The sequence below is a fragment of the Monodelphis domestica genome, chromosome 4 (genome assembly GCF_027887165.1).
Source record: "Monodelphis domestica isolate mMonDom1 chromosome 4, mMonDom1.pri, whole genome shotgun sequence".
NCBI classification, from domain to species: domain Eukaryota; kingdom Metazoa; phylum Chordata; class Mammalia; order Didelphimorphia; family Didelphidae; genus Monodelphis; species Monodelphis domestica.
Window position 1 is genome coordinate 55,393,493 of NC_077230.1, and position 20,003 is coordinate 55,413,495.

Below are 20,003 nucleotides of genomic sequence, written 5' to 3' on the forward strand. Positions count from 1 at the left end.
TTTTTCCTAATGTTTGGATGTCCTTCCTTTGCACACTGGCACTAACAGTTTAGTAGAACATGTCATATTCATCACAGAATTTGTCTACCTCATCAACTGACAGATACACTACATATACACTACATACATATACATATACATATACACTACAAAGTTCTATATTCATGATGACTTGTTTCTGTTCATCTTTGCAAGGCAAGATGACCATCCCACCCATGACATGTTATTTCTAGTTGCCTTTGATCTTGTGATGAAATTGACACTATCAAAACCATTAATTAAATTTTGACAATCTATACCTTTCTATTTACAAACAACATCTTAATACTTAATGCTTTCTTGTTTCTTTCATGTGGAAAATGCAAACAGGGAGATATTTTCTTTTATCCTGTAATTTTTATCATTAAGTACTGAACAAGGATAAAACATCAGTTTGGTACAGTGGAAAGAGTACCTGCTCTGAACTGAGGGAGCCAGAGTCAAATCCTGTCTTAGACATTAACCTGTAGGAAATTTTTTTATCTCCTCAAGTCTTAGTTTTCTTTTTCAAGTCTCTTTTAGTTCCCATATCTATAATGCTATGATTAAATTAATAGCACTAATGATTAAGTTAGTGTTTGTAGACAGTCAAAAGAATGGTAGGTTTCTTGAAATATTTTGCTTCCTGTTCTCTCCCCACTCCTGTGGAAGCAAAAAGCAATCTCATAGGCTTGAGGGTTTATATATATATATATATATATATATATATATATATATATATATATATATATATATATATATACATATATATATATATATTTTTTTTTGCTTTGTGAAAAAGCAGCCTGCTGCAGTGAAAGGAGGGTTCACTTCAGATGTTTTATATCTGTGACCACTAGCAAATCCCGTCACCTCTCAGGGGTCTGATCAAATCTCTGAGATTTGCACTAATTTAAGAAATGTTCTTACCCAGGAGTTCCCTAGACCAATGGAACTGGGAATCCAGTCTAAAAAACAAACAGATCTATTTTATAGAATGCCATTCCAAAAATCTTAATAAATTGATCCTGCCCCTCTGGCAAGGAGTTTCTCTAGCTTAGTCTTGACCAGGGCCTTTCATGACCTTTGTGTCCCTGGCAACAATTCAGAAAAATTTTCAGTCACCTCCATAAAATAGGATGACTATAGACACTAAATAATTGAAATCTGCAAATGTAGCTCCCAAGTGTTATTTCAGAATTGCCAACTGCAACTTCAGAATCCTTGAAAATTAAACCATTAGTCAAATAAGAACTTGAAATATAAATATAAACCTAGCTTTACCATAAATAAAAACCAACCACAAACTCTTTCCAAGTAATTAGCAAACATTGGTATTTTTTTAAAGAGCAAAGCACTCCCATAAGCAAGTTGATTCCATAAATTAGCAAGAGCAGCTTGCCACTTCTCATTTTCTCCAAGCTTGTCATTAAATAAAATTTGATTTAAAACATTATAGCAAGAATCTAAGAATACTTGTGGAAGTCTTGATGTCAATATTTACCAAAGCATTCTTAAAATGTTACAATGTACAAAGTGCTGCATGAGGCAGTGATACTAACATCCAATTTCTAATAATCATTTCATTGTGAGTATACTTGCCACCTTTTTCCGAGATCTTTTTCTCTTCCCTCTATACCCTTTTCCTTAGTGACTATAATTTTTCATAGGTTTAGTTATTTTCTCAATGCAGATGATTTCCAGGTCTATAGATAAACCCCCTGAAGTTCAAGTACACATTACAAACAATCTTTTGGATACTTTCAACTGGATGGCTCAATCTCAAACATAGTATGTTCAAAATATAATTCAAGGCTATATACTGGCAATAGTCAATCAATTAAGAAGAACTTCATATCCATATTAATTGACTATTATCTTGTATAATCAATCCATAGGCATTTGCTAAGCTCAACACAAAATTTGTAAATATTATTAGCACAATACCTGGTATATAATAGGTGTCAATAAATGCTTATTCCTTCTCTTCCCCTATGATTGCCAATGACTATGGGCTATGGTTACAAATATCAAATTCTTAAATTCTATTGAGAGAGATAAGAACTTAAATAATTATATAAGAAGAAATCTAAAAAGAATAAATGCACAGTAATTAACAAGGTAGTTTGAAAAGAAGGGCATTAGCTGTTATAGGAAAACAGTAATTGCATCAAGTAGAAAGTGTTGTCCGAGTTGCATCTTTGAAATGGTACCCATTATATATTATGAAGTCATGCAAAAAACATTTCCTCATTTACAATGTTGTGAATAAAAAAAAATGCACTCAGCTCAGCACTTCTCTCTGTGGAGGTAGATGACAGCATTTTTTCAACATTAATTTCTTTGGTACAGTCATGGGTCATTGTATTTATCAAAGCAGTTAAGCCTTTCACAGTTTATTACCATTATAATATTGCTATTACGTCGTTCTGGTTCTGCTCATCTTACTTTGCATCAGTTCATATAAGCCTTTTCAGGTTTTTCCGAAATCATCTCTTTCATCATTTTTTATGGCACAATAGTATTTCACCACAATTATATACTGTGGTGTGATTTGTTTAGTCACTCCCCAATTGATGGGCATCCCCCTCCTATAAATATTTTTGTACATACAGGTCCTTTTCTTTGATCTCTTAGAGATACAAATATAGTAGCCATGTCAAAAGGTATGCACAGTTTTATCACCCTTCGGGCATAGTTGCAAATTGTTCTGACTGGACTAATTCACAGTGTCAATTGATATAAATTAGCATACCTATTTTCCCATACCTCCTCTTACATTGGCTAATCATTTTCCTTTGGTTACCTTGGTCAATCTAATGGGTTTGAGGTGGCACCTCAGAGTTGTTTTATTATGCATTTCTAAATTAGAGCATTTCTTAATTTCTTCATCTAAAACTTTCTGTTCTTATCCATTGCTCATTTATTCAATTAAGTAATTGCTTATTTTTATAAATTTGGCTGTTATATATTTGAGAAATAAGATCATATCAGAGAAACTTGATATAAATTTCTCTTCAATCTTCTTGCTTTTCTTCTAATGTTAGCTGAATTGGTTTTATTTGTGCAAAACCTTTTTAATATAATGTGATCGAAATTATTTCTTTTACTTCTCATGAACCTTCCATCTCTTTTTGGTCTTGATTCTTCCTTAGCCTCAGATCTGACAGGTAAATTTTTCTAGGCTCCTCTAATTTGGTTATTTGAGCTACATCATTTAGGAAAAGAGAAGATTCTATGATGCACAGGTGAGGAAAGAGTGCATTCCAGGCATGGAAGTCAGTCAGTACAAAGGAACAGAGATAAGGGAGTATTACAAGTGAGGAACCAATAAAAGGCCAGTTTGATTGAAACTCAGAGTTCAGGAGGAAAAGTGATGTACAAGGAAGCTGGAAAGTCAGGGCAAATATGTGCCAAGACTTTATAAAATAAGGAAAAATGTTTTATATTTTAACCTAGAAGCAACAGGAAGCTATCACACAAGTGCAAATTAAAGTCTAAGAAAGTTTCAAAAAAAAGAATTTATTAAGCTGTCTAGTAGTAAAGAGATGATATAGGTGGGTAACTCCCGAGCCTCTATGGGTTACATGTTGTGGATTATTATTATTTTATTACATGTTTTATGTATTATTTTAAGTTTAGGATCTAGAAGAGCAGGAAAATGAGACCAGTTGATGTCTACTCAATCCAGATGGTATACCTCAAAGACAGATCACAGCTTTTCAAAAAGTTCACCTGATTTATTCCAGTAGTTTCCAGGTTGAGTCATCTAGTCCCAAGCTTTCTTTCTGGTCATCCAGAATCTGAGACCTAGTTTGGAGTGAAAGGCAACTTGACTGTTTTCCTCCCAGACTCTAAAGTACTCACCAAGTGTCAACCAATCCTAAATAGGTCATTCCAATCTACCCTAGTCCCAGAGACTCACTTGAAGTTACTTGAAGGGATCCCACTTCTGACACCAAAATGTTAGTTAAGAACAAATGACAGGCTAAGGAAATTTGAGGAAAAGAATTTGTATTAAACTGTCTGGCATGAAATAGGTGGCCAACTCCCCTAAGCCTCTGTGGACTACATGTTTATACAGTCTACACTCAGGTTACAAGAAAGCCAGAAATGAAGCTGATAGGTACCTGTATTTTAAGAGAGCTATTCTCCAAATAAGGCACAGTCTCTTGAGGAAGCAAGGCATGCTGACTGTCAAATCTGGAAGGTCCCTGGGATCAGTACAGTCCCTGGGTTAGGCAATAAATAACTCTGGTCTTAACCAGTCGAGTCATTTACTGTGAACAGGGCAAGGGTTTTAACTTTTATGATTTCCCCACAAATCCACTGGAGTTTGCTGAATGACCAAGTAGTATGTTCACTGTAAATCTACGTAGTTATAATTGCTTCTCATGGTTTGTTTGTTTTGTTTTGTTTTTTTTTTTTTTTGCTTTATTCTCTGCCAGCCTAAATAGCTCACCTCCTCTTTCTCCCTCCAATTATAACTTCACTGATAAGTGGCCATCTGAGCCCAAATAGCCCCAGATCACATGCAGGATATCCCAAAAGTCTTAGTGTAGTTTTATGTCATTAAACTTTAAGATATTAAGGTGATTAAAGTTTAAAACTGCACTAAGACTTTTGGGACATCCTATATAGAGCTTCCATATCCCTTTTTGTTCACTAACCTCAAGTAAATTACAAAAGCATTTCTCTGATGCCCCTCAAATAGTTCCTACATTTAAAGACACCAAAGCAAAGCCCTTGTAGTGGAAGTAATAGATGACACCACGTTTCCCTCCATTTACCAAACTAGGTTTCCAGAAGAGGATCTCTACCATGTCAGAGATGGGGTTTGAGATTACCACTCTAGTGCCCCAATCTGAATGCATATTTGGAGGACCACAGTCCTTGGAAAGAATATCCTTTAATAAAACCCACTTGGATATATGTCTTTTTTTTTTTTAGATTGAAAAACCCTTACCTTCTGTCTTAGAACCAATACTGTATATATTGGTTTAAGGAAGAAGAGTGGTAAGGACTTGGCAATAGGGGTTAAATGACTTGCCCTGGGACACACAGCTAGGCAGAGTCTGAGACAAGATTTGAACCCATAACTTCCTGTCTCTAGACCTGGTTTTCAATCCAATGAGCGACTCAGCTGCCCCCATAGACACATAAGTCTTATTATGGGTTTTCAATTCCTTGGTAAGGAAATTTAATTATCACTTATTCATGTGTTTGAAAAGATTTTTGCCATACAATTAAGAAAACAAAATGGGTGGGGAAACTTCATTTAACCTTTATTCAACCTGCTGTGGTCAGTAGCTCTAATTCACTGCCTCTGTTCCCACGGAATATATTCCCTTGTTCAGCTCAGTTTAATAAAACCGCCTGAGAATTCTCCTGAGTCTCCTAGCTGCTAGTGCCTAGCTCCCCATCAAAATCACTTTATACTTACCTTATATATAGTTGTATTTATTTATATGTTGTTTCCCTCAGTTGCATACAAGTTTCTTCAGGGCAAGGTCTTTTTAGTTTTCCCCTTTGTCTCCCCTTTTTCTAAGATCTATTAGATGCTCAATAAATACTTGTTAAGTGAATAGGTGATATGCAAATCTTTCTTTTTTCCCTCTAATATAAAGTATTTGCCATTCATCTTAACAAAATACTGTCAGAACAGATGGAAATGGGACCTTTTACATGTATGATACTGGATAAAATAATTAAAATATATCCCTTTCAAAAACTTATAGAAGGAGAGTATTAACTGGGTTATAGAAGGAAAGTATATAACATGAGTAATGCCAAAAATGTACAGAAATATATGATAGAGTTCAGTGTTCCCTAGTTAATGTGCAGAAAACTAAAGTAAAAAACAAAGTCTCAAATTTGTTGCACTGAATAAGTTAGAATATTCTCACCTACAGTTTAAAAGAATTTTCTATAGGGGGCAGCTGGGTGGCTAAGTGGATTTGGATTGAGTCAGCCCCAGAGACAGGAGGTCCTGTCCTGAGTTCAAATTTGACCTCAGATACTTGCTAGCTGTGTGACCCTGGGCAAGTCACTTAACCCCCATTGCCTAACTCTTACCACTCTATTGCCTTAGAACCAATACCCAGTATTGATTCTAAGAGGGAAGGTAAGGGTTAAAAAAAAAAAAAGAATTTTCTATAAAATAAAACTAACCAGAAGTGGCATGTTTGAGTGTTAAGTGGCATGGACTCTAACAGATGTATAGTTAACTGAATATTAGCTCTGAACTTTCAAATATACCCAAATCTAATAGGATAGAAAAACTTTATTAAAATGAATATTTATATATTCAAAGCAGTACCCTACTGTAGAATTCTCAACATCTTTTGTTTCTTCCACAAATCAGTCATTAAACATATCTGATTACTATCCTTAATGACAAACTATGCTTTATAATATATGTAACTCAAGTACAGCATAAGATACTTTAAAGTAAAATTTATGATACAATCTTTAACACATTAGATTAGAATAAGGATTGGAAGCTCTGGCTCTTAGGGTCATATTCAGCTGCTAGTTTAATTTTATCAGGTCCTCAGGATAATCTTACTTTGGTTACTGATGCTACAAGAATAATTTTACTTGAGAGTATCTGCTATTGTACTTAGTAAAATTTTATGCTCCTTGTTCGTAATTCTAAAAGTAAGTAAAAAAGTGTTACATTTCTGTAAGGAGGTGGAAAACCATAAATTAAATCCCTTTCTAGAAGTACAGAATGTTTAACTTATTTTTTGTGGGTCGTTGACCCTACATCAATAAATGCATGCCCCCCATCTCTGGGATTTCAAAGGGGCCAATGTCACAAATTTGGTCCCCAATATCAAAAAGTGGCTTTTTATCCAGAAAAAACCTATTCTACTACCAAGCAAAACAGATAGTAATTTATCTATGATCACAATGCTACTGAACTGAACTCAAATCTTCATGTCTTCAAAAGACTTATGGCAATAATCTTTTCTTTAGTTTTAATAAAGTCTCTTTAAATGATATGAACTAGTTTTATAATTCTTTAAAGGTGGAAATTCTGGTCACTTCTAAAAATATATTATTAAATACCATAATACTTATGTCATTTCTTCCAGTCACTAAGGTTTACCTTATAGTCATCCTTCAACTGCCTAATACAGATTAGTGCTGTATTATGTTGTTGGCAATACTTCTCAAGTACCCTATTTATCTCCAGCTTACTATAAAAATGTTGTTATGTTTTGAGATGTGGCAGAAGAGATGTTAATTTAGAATAATTAGATTCAGTCACTGATCAAATTACAGTCATTTCAAAGTAAAAATCCTTCCCATGGTATCATATTTCAAACTCAATAAGTTCTCAAATAATTCATGGGGAAAGGATAAAATAATCATATTTTATAGTACATTATTCAACAAAAACTAAGTATTATGTTAAAAAAATCCACTTGGGTGGAGAGAAAGGAATAATGCAAGAAATACTGAGACAGAGTAGAACAGAAATGACAACTGACTGGATTTGAAAGAAGTTAATGATATTTTTATATTGAGGTCACAAAGTTTAGAAGACAAATAGCACCTATCTCCTAGGGTTTTTGTGAGGATCAAATGAAATATTTGCAAAGTACTTAGCATAGTGCCTGAAATGTAGCAGATGCTTAGTAAATGTTTGGATGTTTGTTCCCTTCCTTTCTTCCCTCTAATTCCTGCCTTCATACAAAGGCACTGCGCACACACACACATGTTCCCTTTAATAACCCTACTTCTCAGTTCTTCCATCTATTTAACTCCCACAACCTACTCCTTTCTAAAACATATCTGTGGTCTTGCCAGAACATAAAAGTATCCCACTTCCATGTTCATAATTTCCAAAATTCCTTTTTCCCATCCTAATAGTTTCTCTGATTCTCCTTATGCTTTACTACCTTTAATCCTACTCTTCATCATTGCTGTGAGCAATACACTCAAGTTCAGAGTGTGGCTATGCCTTTACTTTCCCAAGCTCAACACCATGCTGCTTAGGTACATTATAAATTTATGTTATCTATTTTCAATTGGGACTTCACTAAGGTAAGGCAATTCTCTCTAAATGATTTTGTTTCACTCACCACTGTGCAGTTCTTCCAATTTTTCCCTTCTTAAGCATCCTTTTTTGTTTCTTTTTAATATTTTATTTTCCCCTATTTACACATAAAAACAATTTTTAAACATTTTTCAGTTTTGAGTTCCAAATTTTCTCCCTCCTGCCACCTTTCCTCCTGCAATTCTTCCCAAACCTCCCCCCTTGAGATGGTAAACAATCTAATTTAGATTTTATATGTGCAACCATGTAAAACATTTTTCCATATTAGTCATTTTGTGGAAGAGATCCCAAATGTGGAAAAGAAACAGAAAGAAAGTAAAATACATTATGTTTCAGTTTGCATTCAGACTCAACCAATTCTTTCTCAAAGGGTAGATGACAGTTTTCATCATAAGTCTTAGATCACTGCATGGCCAAGAATAACTAGGGCAAAAAATACTGTTGTATACAAAGTTCTTTTAGTTCTGCTCACTTCACTTTGCATCATTTCATGTAAGTATTCAAGATTTTTTCCAAAAATATCCTGTTTGTCATTTCTTACAGCACAATAGTATTCCATCACAACCATATACCACAACTTGAGCATCTTAATTTTTCCCCTCACCCTCTCAGCTGAGGGTTTCAACTCAGACTTCACTTAAAAATTGAGGGTATGTAAGAAAATATCTTATCTCTGTTAGTTATCACCTTTTCTTTACTAGAAAATTGAAACTATTCCCTATAAGCTTTCCTTTCCTTTCATATTACTCTCACTCTCATCCTTTTCCAGATAAGGGATCCTTCTAGTGAATGTCTATCTGTGTCCCTTCCCATCTTATCCAAAAGAATGCCTCTCATCCATCCCCTCTCTAATCTTTTACCTTTTGCTATCTAGAGGTTCCTTCCCTTCTGCCTACAAATATGACTGTCTTCCCTATTCTATAAACTACCCCTAATGTCTCCCACAAGTTATCATTCTATATTTCTTCTCTCTCAGCCAAACTTCTATAAAAAGCTGTCTATATTAGTTGTTTCCACTTTCTCTTACTCTTCCTCCATCCCTTTACAGTCTGGTTTGCAACCTCATCACAAATGAAACTATTCTCCAAACTTACCAATGATATTTAATTGTGAAATCAGATGGTCTTTTCTCAGGCTTTAACCTACTTGATCTGTTCTGCTACATTTGCATTGCTGACTATCCTTCTCCTGGATATTCTCTTTCTGGGATTTTGTGAAACTTACTCTACCAGGTTCTCCTCCTCTCTGACAGCTCCTTAAACTTTTTTGCTGGCTCACCATCCATTGTACAACCCCTCAACTTCATGTGTTCTCCTTGGCTTTGTTCTGGGTACTCATATCATCTCTCTCTTAAAGACTTCACTGACTTCTGGGGATTGAGTTATCTCTGTACTGGTGACCCAGAGATTCTCTACTGAACTTCAGTCTTGCTTCCTCTACCTAATGGACGTTTAAAAATGCATATTCTGGAAACATCTCAAACACACATGTTCAAAACAGAACGCATCATCTTTCCCCTGACACTTCCTCTTCTTTAAAACTTTCCTATTTCTGTTTAAATACCACCATTCTTCAGGTATCTCAGGTTGCAATTGTTGGAAACATCCTTGATTCCTCTCTCTGCCTCACCTCATTGGCATATTGGCAAGCCATTGGTTGCCAAATCTTGCTATTTCTACATATCTCATATCCTACCCTTTGTCTCTACTCACCATAACTGAAACTTTCATCACTTTTTGCCTAGCTGGTAGGGTAATAGCTTACTAATTGGTTTTCCTGCTCACTTTCATTTATTTGCCTTGAGATCCAACCATATTGCTCCCCTACTTAATAAACTCCAAAAACTGTCTCTTGCCTCTAGGATAAAATATAAACTCCAAGGATTAGTTTTTAAAGCCTTTCAGAACCTATCCCTAATCCACCTTTCAGTACCATTATACAGTAATCCATTTTCCAAACTCTGAAATCCAACCAAACTAGCCTTTCGCACCAGCTAGGATTTCTCCAGGCCCGGAATGTACTCCCTCTTTCACTCCCTCTTTTCCTTTAAGCAGCTTAAGCAATACTTTCTACATGAACTCCTTCCTGATCCATGACATTCTTCATGCCTCCCTAACTACTTTGTATTCATTCTCTTAATATTTATTCTGTACATACTTATATGTATACTTGTCTCTCCATTAGAATATAAACTCTCCAAAAGCAGAAATTATTTCACCTTTTCATGGTATTTCCTAGGCCTAGCACAAAGCCTAGAATAAAACAGGAACATAATTAGTGCATATTCCTGTTGTACCTGTCAATCCATAACACTCATTTTCTATTTGGATATTTTGTCATTCCCACTAAACTCAAGGTGTCCCCCAAGGCTCTGTCTTGGGCCCTCTTCTCTTTTCTTTCAACATCATCTCTCTCGGTGACCTCATCCTCCCATCCCATGAGTTCAATTATCCTCTGTATGTTGATGATTCCCATATCCAGACCTAATCTTTTTCCTGAGCTTGAGGCCCACATTAAAAGCTGCCTACTAGACATTTTGAACTCCAGCAGACATCCAAAATTCAACATGTCCAAAACAGAACTTAACGTTTTCTCAGGTCCCAACCCTCTTCCCCATGGTTGGATAGGACAGAGGTGCCAGTCCCAAAACACCCCAATCCAACCAAATTAAAATGTATTTAGCAAATGTTTAACAAAAAAATAAAAATACGATATAACATAAATAATTCAACTTATGGTTTTCCATTTCTATATGAATTTGATACCACTGGTCTAAGGCAGGGCTATCAAATTAAATGGCCTCAAAACTCCACAGAGAAGTCTGAATGAGTACAAAATGGAACTGGGGAATGTTTAACAATAAATAAACAATTCGACACTAATAATTTTAAGTTGTGGTTTTCTATCCCTTTCTATTTGAGTTTAACCTCACCAGTTATTAATCCTAATTAGCCTAAATAACCAATTAATAGCTAATTATAATCAACAGACTCCTTCTAGAGGAAAAACTCTTCACAGTCTATGGTCCCACCATCCTCCTACTCACTCAGATCTATACTATCACTTTCACCTGCCTTGAGACCTAACCTCATTCACCACAAATTACTATTTTGCCAAATCTTGCTGCTTCTACCTCCCCAATATTGCTTGTATATGACCCATTCTCTTCAATCACAAGCACTTTTGCTCAGGCTTAGTTCTTTGGAAATATGCTAACAGTATGCCAACAAAGTGAAAGGGACAATTCATCACATCTTATCTCAACTGTTACAACAGCCTCCTAATTGGTCTTCTAGCTTCAAGTCTCTCCTGGCTCTAATCCATCTTCCACTCAGCCACCAAGGTGATTTTCCTAAAGCTTAGGTCAGATCATGTCACTCCCCTACTCATATTCTAGTGGCTTTCTCTTACTTCCAGAGCCAAACATAAACTCTTCAGCTTGGGGTTTAAAACAATTCAAAAACGGGTTCCTTCTTATTTACCCAGCCTCCTTACACATTACTCTCATTTACATAGTCCAGCCATCCTGGACTACTTGCTATTCTTTACACAATGCTCCATCCTCATCTTATAGCATATATATTTGGCTGTCTTCCATTCCTGGAATATTCTCCCTCTCAAATTGAATGAGATGATATTTTGCACAGTTCCTAGCTCAATGTAAGTGCTTATTTATTATTATACCTATTATACTTTTTTTCCTTCTCTCTTCCCTTTCCCTTCTTGGAATCCCTGGATTTCTTCAAGACTCAATTCAAACACCACCTTCAGAAGATTGTTTTTATTACTCCAATTGCTAGTGCAAAGGTGACTTTCTCTTCTTCTGTCTATATCTTTTATGTACCTATTTATATACGTGTATCCTATTAAAATGTAAACTCCCTGAGGTTGAGGACTCTTTATTTCTTTCTCTTTGTATTCCCACTGCTTTAGCATTTGGTCTGAGACAGAATAAACACTCAAAAATACTTTTTATTGATTGTGATAAGGCAAGTAAAAATAACTGTAGTAAAAATTGTATGTGATAAGTTCTGTGAAAGGCACAACTAGTACAACAGAAGTGGGGACAATTCATTCCTAACTGAAGCGATAAGAGAAAACTCTGGAGGAACTGGCATATAAACTGGGCCCTAACTAATACTTCTGAGGTCTGAGATTGGAGAGAAGACACACTCTAGGCAAAGAATATGGCATCAGCAAAGTACAAAGCATATATTTAGAGCAGGACATGTGGTCCCAATTGGAGATTTTTGTACAAGGGTAATAGAAGAGGTTAGAAAAGTTGAATATGATCGTGAAGAGTCCCCCCAAACTCATCCCTCCTAAATTTTCCTACTTCTGTCAAGGCTACTGTCATCTTTCTAATAATTCAAACAGATTAATAACAAGGAGTCATATGTGATTCTTCCTTCTCCAAAATCTTTCCCATGTCAGTTGGTCCCACCTTATCAAGTCAGCCTCTATATTTTTAGTCCCTTTCTCTACACTTATCCCATAACAAAAGCTCTTTTGTCCTCTCACCTGGATTAGTGTAATGGACTAACTGGTCAATTCCCTTCTCAAGAAGCTCTAGTGCAGTGATGGCAAACTTTTTAGAGATGGCGTGCCAGCCCTGCCCCCACCCCTCTTACCTAAGACAGAGGAGGGAGAAAGTGTTCCCATTAGGCTGCTGGACAGGGGTGGGTGGGTGATGAGAGGCTCACATGGAGAGGGGGGAGGGAATGGCCTGAGTGCTCCACTCCTCTCCAGTTATGTGCCATGCTGTGAGCTCTGCTCCCCTCAAACTTAGTTCCTCTCCAATCCCACCACAGATTCAACAGGCTGCAGTCTGCACTGCACCCTCATGCAGCATATGAGGCCTCACCTCCAGCACCTTACCCCAGACAGGGGAGAGAGGGAGGAAGTATCCCATTGGGCTGCTGGATGGAGGGCCAGGAGAAATAAGGAATGTCCTCAGGCACATGGAGAAGTGGAGAGGAACAGCTCTGACCAGAGTCCCTGTGCTTTACTAGTAATGTAACTGTAGGTGTGCCCACAGAGGGCTTCGCATGCCCTTATTGGCACACATGCCATAGCTTCACCATCAGTTCTAGTGGCTCCCTTTTACCCTTAGGACCACTCTTTTGTTTGATATTTAAAGTCCAACACATTCTAGCTTTAGCCTACCTTTCCAGATTTCACATTATACCCTCTCACAAAATGTTCCAATTAAAAAGGCCTACTTAAAAAAAAAAAAGACTTACTACCCTACTGCTTTGCTGTTCTGTCTCCTCTCTTCTTGACTCTACAAAGGCTACTCCCCCATTTCTAAAATGTTCTCCCTCTTTACTTCTGCCTCTTGGAATCCCTAACTTCCTTCAGAGTTCACCTAGGTGCCATCTATAGAAGGCCTTTCCCAATCCCATTTGTTAATCCAGCATTACTTTACATATATTTGACATATACTTTGTTCTAACTTACTCCTACTCATTAAAAATAAGATCCTTTAGTCTGATAAATTAGTTTTTGTTGTGGGTTTTGGGTTTTTTTGTTTTTGTTTTTTTGATCCCTGACATCTAGCAGTAATTTGCACCTCTTATACTCAACAAATGCTTCTTGAATTGAATGAACTTCTTATCTGGCACTGGTTTTCCCTTTTATGGTATGCAACCGCTAACTAAAAGGGCCAGTGGTCAAATCTCTCTTTAGTGGAGACTAATGCTCAGAGTCTCTTCAGATAAGCTCTGAAGAGAAAAGAAATCCAGTTCTGCTACTCCAATCTTTCTTCAGGTTCCTGAAGGGAAAGACAATGGGAAGAAGTTGACATCTGGAAGAGCTAGATACTTCTATCATATCCCTATCCCCAGCTCGATACAGTAGATACTTCAAGGAATTTTCCTTTGGGTGAGATCTGGGACTCTCTTTGAGTTACCTCACTTCCAACATAAGTCAATTCTCAGTGGAGTATCTGCTATCTATTCTTATATGTACGCTTTCTCTGATTTTTTTTTTCCTATCAACTTGAATAAATGGATTTATTCTCATTCATTGCAGAACTGATTCCTGATGAGAAAGTGGTCAAGCTTTTGAATATATAGCTAGGGACTACCTTTTGTCATTTTAAGAGAGCAGATAGATATAATACTAGCCCAGGACTATCTCTGAGGAAAGGAAAGTCTATCTTTAGTACCAATCCCCTGCTTCCCTTCATGGCAGGAATCAGTCTCCTTTGGAGAAGAGTGAGGGAAGGAAACTGGGCAGATATCTATTCTTACCCCACTGCCAGTCACATCTAGACAGATTTCTGTGGGTACACATAATCTACATGGACAAAACCAAAACAGAACCCATACAAACCCCTTTACGTACACAAATGTGTTCACTGACCCTTTTGACTAATTACCCTCAAACTTTTTGTGCATATATATTTGTTCTACCACTGCTTACAATATTGGATTTCTTGAGCATTTTTCTAAAATTTCAACTTTTTCATGAAGTTATAACTGTAAATTATAAGCTCCTTGAGGGCAAGTAATTTCATTTTAAATTCCGTAAGAACAGGGTACCTCATACATATTATACATAGGAACACCAAATCTGAATCTATTGAAACTTTCTCAAACTAACTGAAAGGAGGTAATGATTTGCAATCAATTTCATCCTGCTCAAAATCATGTGGCTCCAGCTACTAGTACAATGTAAATGGTTCATATTTACTTTTAAAATGTAAATTGTATTTTCCCCAAAATAAATCCAAATAAAACATGAGAATAGTGTTTAATCGGTTTCATTTTTTTTCAATGACCTAAATAGTATAAGTGAATTTGGTAGACAATTTTATCTCTATTTGATCTCATATCATCCATTGATTTACTCCTAAAAAATTCATCACAAATCAGGATACTTGCCTCATAAAATCCAATTTCTTGAATGAATTTAGCTTTCTATACTCAATTATATTTTATTTTTATTTTTTCTATTCACAATGTAGGTATAAATAACAAAGAAATTATTGAAAGAGTCCTTGCATTCAAGAAACTTATAATACATGGAGAGACTGTATATCTAGAAGTAATATTTACAGAATATAAAGAGAATAAATACAAAATAATTATAAAGTAGTTAAATAAAGAGCAGTCAGCAAGGGAGGACAGAGTGGGGCAGTCAGGAAAGGCTTGTGTAAAAGGTGGTATATACATGATCTGCTTCCTGAAAGAAAAGACTTTTATGTTACAGAGGTAATAAAGGAACCACTAATGCCAATGAACAGAGTTTAGAGATGGTGTTCTATATACATTAGGAGAGAGAATGTCAGTTTGGCTGGATCATGGAGGACAGGAAAGAGAGTAATGCATAATGAGTCTGGAAAGATAGATCAGGGCTAGTTAATAAAGGACTTTAAAAGTCAAACTTAAAGAGTTTATATATATTCTCCTATAAGCACCGAGAACTACAAGAATTTATTGAATGGGAAGTAGCATATGCAGAAATACATTTTAAAAAATCATTTTGTTAGTTGTGTGGAGGATGGATTAGCATGGAGACAGACTGGAGATAGAGAGACCAACTGCCATAATCCAGCTAGAAGGAGATGGAATACTGTTTGTGTCAACTCAGGACAGGTCAATTCAGGAAATATTCCGAAGGTTAAAATAAGATGTATCAATTGACAATATAGACTATTCACTTAAATGGAAAAGCATGGCTTTCTACTTCATTGCTTCAATATTTTTCTTGTTTGTTTTTTATTCTGAAAAGTATTACTAGAAAGATGGATCAGATGGTTAAATAAATCACATTTCCTTATGGGGGCAGGGGACAGTGGGAGAAATGATATTTATTATTTATACTTTTATTTATATATAATTTATAATGTAATTTAAATAATATTATATTTATAATATTCATGTTATATTGGGAAATCTAAAAATATATATTATATGTTAGCATTCTTATGAACATTTATCACTCAGTAATGCCACTACTAGGTTTAAATCTCAAAGAGATCAATAATAGGGGAAAGGAACTTGCTGGTACAAAGATATATATATATATATATATCAGCTCTTTTTATGGTGGTAAAGAATTGGAAACTGAAGGGTTGTCTAAAAAGTGAGGAATGGCTAAACAAATTATGGTAAATTATTGTAATGGAATACTACTGCACCATAAAAAATGATGAACAGGACAATCGTAAAAAAACAAATCTGGAAAGGCATATATAAAATGATATAAAGTACGAAGAATGAGGAGAAAGTTGTACACAGTGACAGAGATAATGTACTTTGATCTACTGTGAATAATAACTATTATCAGCAATGCAAGGATGCACAACAACTCTAAGAGAATCATGACAAAAAAGGCTTACCAGTACCCTAGAAGGAACTGATGGGGATCTGAATGCAGATTGAAGCATGCCATTTTTCACTTTATCTCCTTCATGAATATTTTTCTTCTATAATTGGTGTGTCTTACAACATAAAAAACATGGAATATGTATTGTATGACAGTACATGTATGACCTATCATCTATTACCTGCCATCTTGGGGAAGGAGAAGAATATAAGGAGAGAACACGGATGGAAAAATGTCAGAAAACAATTGCTAAAAATTGTATTGAAATGTAATCTGGAGGAAAGTATTTTTTAAAACATGACAGTGATCTATTTACATTAAAACAGAATATTAAAAGTGGGAAGGGCCTTAGAGAGTACCCTGTCTATCCATTTTATACAAATAATAGAAAGAGGCCAAGAAGGTTAAATGACTGCCATAAGTTACAATTCCTCAGTATTTCAAGAATTCAAAAATAGGTACTCTGTATTTACAAGATTGGGTTCAAAAATGCCTATGTAGCAGTTCATCTGTTATAGATGACTAACCTTATCTTTTTCTTATAATATCCCTGAGAATCAAATCCCTTCTCTGTTATTAACTATTATCTGAGTAAATGTGGACAAGTCACATCTTTTATGGCCTTCAGTTTCTTCAGCTATAAAATGAGGGAGCTGGACATGATTTTTCTGAGGTCCCTTTGCGGCCTCAGCATTTTCACAAAAAAGTGTCTGTGGTATTCTTGTCTATATCACTAATAACAAGAGAGAGTACCATTTAAATGACAGCTGGCCTCAAACATAGAAACCAGTATAAAAAAAACAAAAACAAAAACAAAAAACTTTACACACTTCAATGAAGTGTGTAACAGGAAATTCAGTAGAACTATGTTTTACAACTAATATTAAACAAATTCAAAGAGTAAAGCCAAAATATAGTATTATATCATTTTAATTAGGTGAAATATTATTAGCCTTTACTTTTTTCTTCTCTCATATCTTAATTTCTCCCTCAAACTTTTATATGTAGGTTTTTCATCACAATTTTGATTACTTCTTAAATAGGTTTCTTAAGGATATTAAGTGGAAAAAATGTTTTGCTTTTTGGAAAAATGTAGCCTGTTAATGGGGAAAGTAACCTCCTTAGAGCAATATAACACTGTAACTTGGGTTAAACTGACCATATGACCAAAGTAATCTTGACCACCATTCTTGATAATAGTTTAGATAGGAAATACTACTTGTTAAGTTAAAACTTTTCCTTTTAGTCTTTTTGATCTGGAAATACAGAGTAGATAGACTTAAATTTAGAAAGCAGAACTTTACACAGCATCATGATTTAAGTTTTACCAGTTAAAAGTTGAAATTCATTATTTTTTCATTGCCTTCTCCCACTTCAAGCTATTATTTGTTTCTCTACACATGCCTTTTCAAACCTTTTTATCTTTAAATTTTCTTCTCAAAGAAAAAATTGGTAGGATTCCATTCTTCTGCTTCTTCCTTAATCATTAATTAACCAGCCCTTATTAGCTTCATTACCATCAAGAAAAAAAAGCATGTGTCACTACTAACCTGACAGAAAAGTGATGAACTCAAGATTTTTGTATGTGACCAATGTGGGATTTTGTATTGCTTGATTATGCTTAATTGCTACAAATTCCATCCCCCCAATGAGTGAGAAAGAGAGGAAAGAAATGCTTCTTCATTTGAAAAAATAAAATAACTAAGCAGACACACACACACACACACACACACACAGAACCATAGGCACAATTAGACACCCCCCCCCCTTAAATATGGTATATGTTCAACTCTTAAGACTTAGAAATACCCGTTCCTTAACCAGCAGCTATTCGCCTAAGAACTTGTTTCCTGGAAAACATTTTGATAAGTGGTTACTTCAATATAATTTATTTCCTTATGAATGCTATGTACCCGATTTTATGCATTTTAAAACTTTATTTGGAGAAGGAAGTCTCCGCAGGCTTCACCAACTGCCAAAGGGGTTCATGACCCAAAAAAGGTTAGGAATCCCTGCCCTAATTAACTCCACAGTACCCCCACCCCAACCCTGCCTCTGCTCAAGTGATGATGCAGACCTGCAAGTTCCGAGACACGCAGCCCAGGCTGCAAGTTGTCCGCTCCCCAGGGAAAATGATGTATGGGTCTCCCAGCAAAACGGCACATCTGTGGGTCTTCCTGAGAAAACTGGTGAAGAAGCCATAGCCAGAGGACAGAGGGGGGCGCGGAATGTGTGGAAACATCCCTGTTCAACCTCATGCTGCCCAGAAAAAGGATTAAGGACCCTCCCCTGCCCCCGATCACCACCACGCAGAACTCCCCTACCCCGGCAGGGGGAGGAGGTGGCCCCCGGTCTGCTCACCTTGTTGGGCTCCGGTGTCTTCAAGCAGCAGCAGAAGTACCAGGAGGATAAAGAGTGGGGTGGAAAAAGAAGAGGAGGAGGAATAAGAGGGGGAGATGAAAAAGGCGGCCGCCCGGGCTGGGACTCGGACCGAGACCCAGACCTGGGGAAGCGACGACAACAAGCTGCGCTGGGTTCTCACCAATCCCCGGATCTCCATCCCGGCCTGCAGTCCGCATGCATAGTGCGGGCAGCGGCACGGAGCTGGCCGAGCCCCGGGACCAGCGGCGGCCGCAGGGGCTGGAGGAAGGGGGGGGCGGGGAGTATGGAGAGCGCGCGGCCCTCCCGCGCCCCGGCTCCCTCCTCCTCCTCCTTTTCCTCCCCTGTTTCTTTCTCTTCTTCCTCCTTCTCCTCCTCCTCCTCTTTTCCTGGCCTTTCCTTCCCGCCCCGAAGCTAACGGCGCGGCAGCCGGGGCCGAGGGGGCGCCCCAAGCCCGGCACTCAGCCCTGGCTCCCCGAAGGGAAGGGGAGGGAAAAGGGAGCGCGAGAGCCTGAGCCCACCCCTTCCCCCGCCCCTCGGCTCTCTTTTCTCCAATCGAATCTCGCTCTTTCTCCCACCCGACCCCTGTGAGCCCGCCCTTCTCTCCCCGCCTTTCCCGAGGCCCCTATGCCCAAGATCCTCTTTCTCCAATCGTAGTCTTCCTCCGGCCTCCTCTCTCAGCTCCTTCCTCCCTCCACGTTCTGTCCCGTCTACCCCCTCCAAGTTACCCCCTCCCGCATCTACCCCCACCCCGTCTTCTCCCTGGTCCTCGTACTGCAGTTCGCACGCGTCGTGGTGCTGGTAGCCTGGGCTAGTGCAGATGCCGCCGTGGTCGCTCGCTATCCCTTCCCTGCACATTCGTTCACTCTGGCTCTGGGCGGTGACTTCCGAGATTTCGCCGGCGCCTTTCCTTCTTACTTCTGCTTCGTGCATCCGGGGGCAACGGGGGGAGATGGGAAACCTGGATGAACTCTGCTGCATCTCTTGGTTAGAAACCTGCATTTTTAAGGAAGAAAAACGGCGCTTTCCACCCTAACTTTAATTTTTTTTTTTACTTCAGAGGCACAGCTTGTTTTATGAAAAAGAAAACATCGGTTTACAGCAGTTTTGAGTTACAACCATAGACAAGAACTGAACCTGTTAATCCTTTAAAATTCAATTGTATTTTTTTCAAGTAACTAGCATTCATTTTCTCTCCCTTCCA

General features: G+C 37.2%; 1 protein-coding gene across 4 annotated transcripts in view; it reads right to left on the minus strand.

The window, feature by feature from the left end:
- DCBLD2 (discoidin, CUB and LCCL domain containing 2) overlaps positions 1 to 19,321 on the minus strand; it is a 95,135-nt gene extending 75,814 nt beyond the window's left edge. For 2 of the 4 annotated variants that reach the window (XM_056793376.1, XM_056793375.1), the window contains exons 1-2: positions 18,963 to 19,295; positions 18,782 to 18,799 (exon numbers count right to left, since the gene is read on the minus strand). In XM_056793376.1, the coding sequence (XP_056649354.1) occupies positions 18,782 to 18,799; positions 18,963 to 18,999 (55 nt within the window). In that variant the 5' untranslated portion in view covers positions 19,000 to 19,295. Of the gene's footprint in view, positions 1 to 18,781 lie in introns of all 4 variants that reach the window. The other 2 variants (XM_056793374.1, XM_001371195.3) reach the window with 1 other exon arrangement.
- Between the last annotated feature and the right edge of the window lie 682 nt (positions 19,322 to 20,003).